The sequence below is a fragment of the Microtus oregoni genome, unplaced genomic scaffold (genome assembly GCF_018167655.1).
Source record: "Microtus oregoni isolate MIOR12 unplaced genomic scaffold, Mior012 000094F_ref0000399, whole genome shotgun sequence".
NCBI lineage: Eukaryota > Metazoa > Chordata > Mammalia > Rodentia > Cricetidae > Microtus > Microtus oregoni.
This window is the reverse complement of record NW_024544707.1, coordinates 1,511,606-1,512,996: the sequence shown is the minus strand read 5'-3', so window position 1 is coordinate 1,512,996 and position 1,391 is coordinate 1,511,606. Positions and strand designations below refer to the sequence as shown.

The 1,391-nt window shown below is 40.7% G+C and overlaps 1 protein-coding gene across 1 annotated transcript; it reads left to right on the top strand.

Moving 5' to 3' along the window:
- Positions 1-719: 719 nt before the first annotated feature.
- Positions 720-1,180, top strand: LOC121442702 (40S ribosomal protein S25-like). Its single transcript, XM_041644315.1, has one exon. It carries the CDS (start codon positions 803-805, stop codon positions 1,178-1,180), a length of 378 nt encoding a protein of 125 aa, XP_041500249.1. The 5' UTR covers positions 720-802.
- The last annotated feature ends 211 nt before the right edge of the window (positions 1,181-1,391 follow it).

Genomic DNA, 1,391 nt, shown 5'->3' with positions numbered 1-1,391 from the left:
TTGGATCCTGTACTGGAACTAGCTCTTGTAGACCAGGCTGGCCTTGAACTCATGGAGATCCACCCGCCTCTGCCACACGAGTGCTGGGTTTAAAGGCATGTGCCACCACCACCCGGCCCCCAGGTTATCCTATTTTTAAAGAATTTGAAAGCTTCACCAAGCTTTCTGTAATGTTAGCTCTAGTAAGTCTCTTCAGAATACCTGCATCTAGAAGAATTCAAATAGATCCATATTTACCACACTACACAAAAATCATGTCCAAATGGATCAAAGACCATAACCGAAAACCAGATACACTGAACCTGTTAGAAGACAAAATGGTAAATAGGCTTGAATTTGGCATAAGAGACAATGTTCTGAAAAGAACCCCAGTAACACAGACACTAAGATGAAAAGTTAATAAACTGGACCTCATGAAACTAAAAAGGTTCTGTAAGGGAAAGGACACCATAATTGAACACAAAGAGGCAGCCTACAGTATGGGAAAAGATTTTTTTCCAACTCCACTTCTGAGAGAAGACTATATTTTTTAAAATATATATTTTAAAAAAACAAGATCTCCTGAGTGAATTGGGGGTGTGGGGATCATAGGAGAGGGTAGACGGCAAGAGGAGAAGGGAAGGGCGTGGAGAAAAATGTATAGCTCAATAAAAACACTATATAAATAAAGAATTCAAGAAACTCTATATTTAAAAACAAAATAATCGGCTGAGGTTTCTGGGACTGTTGGCGAGCCGGGCTTCCTTTTTTCCCGACATCTTAGGGAGGCTGCAGTGGTCGTCGCCACTCTCCGAACTTCATCATGCCGCCCAAGGATGACAAGAAGAAGAAAGATGCCAGAAAGTCAGCCAAAAAAGACAAAGACCCAGTAAATAAGTTCGGTGGCAAGGCCAAAAAGAAGACGTGGTCCAATGGCAAAGTTCGGGACAAGCTCAACAATCTAGTCCTGTTTGACAAGGCTACATACGACAAACTCTGTAAGGAAGTTCCCAATTATAAACTTATTACTCCAGCCGTGGTCTCTGAGAGATTGAAGATTCGCGGTTCCTTGGCCAGGGCAGCTCTTCAAGAGCTCCTTAGTAAAGGGCTTATCAAGCTGGTTTCAAAGCACAGAGCCCAAGTAATTTACACCAGAAACACAAAGGGTGAAGATGCCCCAGCTGCTGGTGAGGATGCATGAACAGATTCAATCAGCTGTACATTTGGAAAAATAAAACTTTATTAAATCAAAAAAATCTTTTTAAAAAAATGGAGTATGCATCTAAACAGAGAATTCTCAATAGAGGAGTCTCAAATGGCTGAGAAACACTTAAAGAAATGTTGAAAATCCTGAGCAATCTGGGAATTGCAAACCAAAACTAATTTGATATTCTATCTTATACCTGACAGAA

What these genes read in the sequence shown, in the direction of transcription:
- LOC121442702 (XM_041644315.1), top strand. Translation starts at nt 803, where the DNA reads ATGCCGCCCAAGGATGACAAGAAGAAGAAAGATGCCAGAAAGTCAGCC.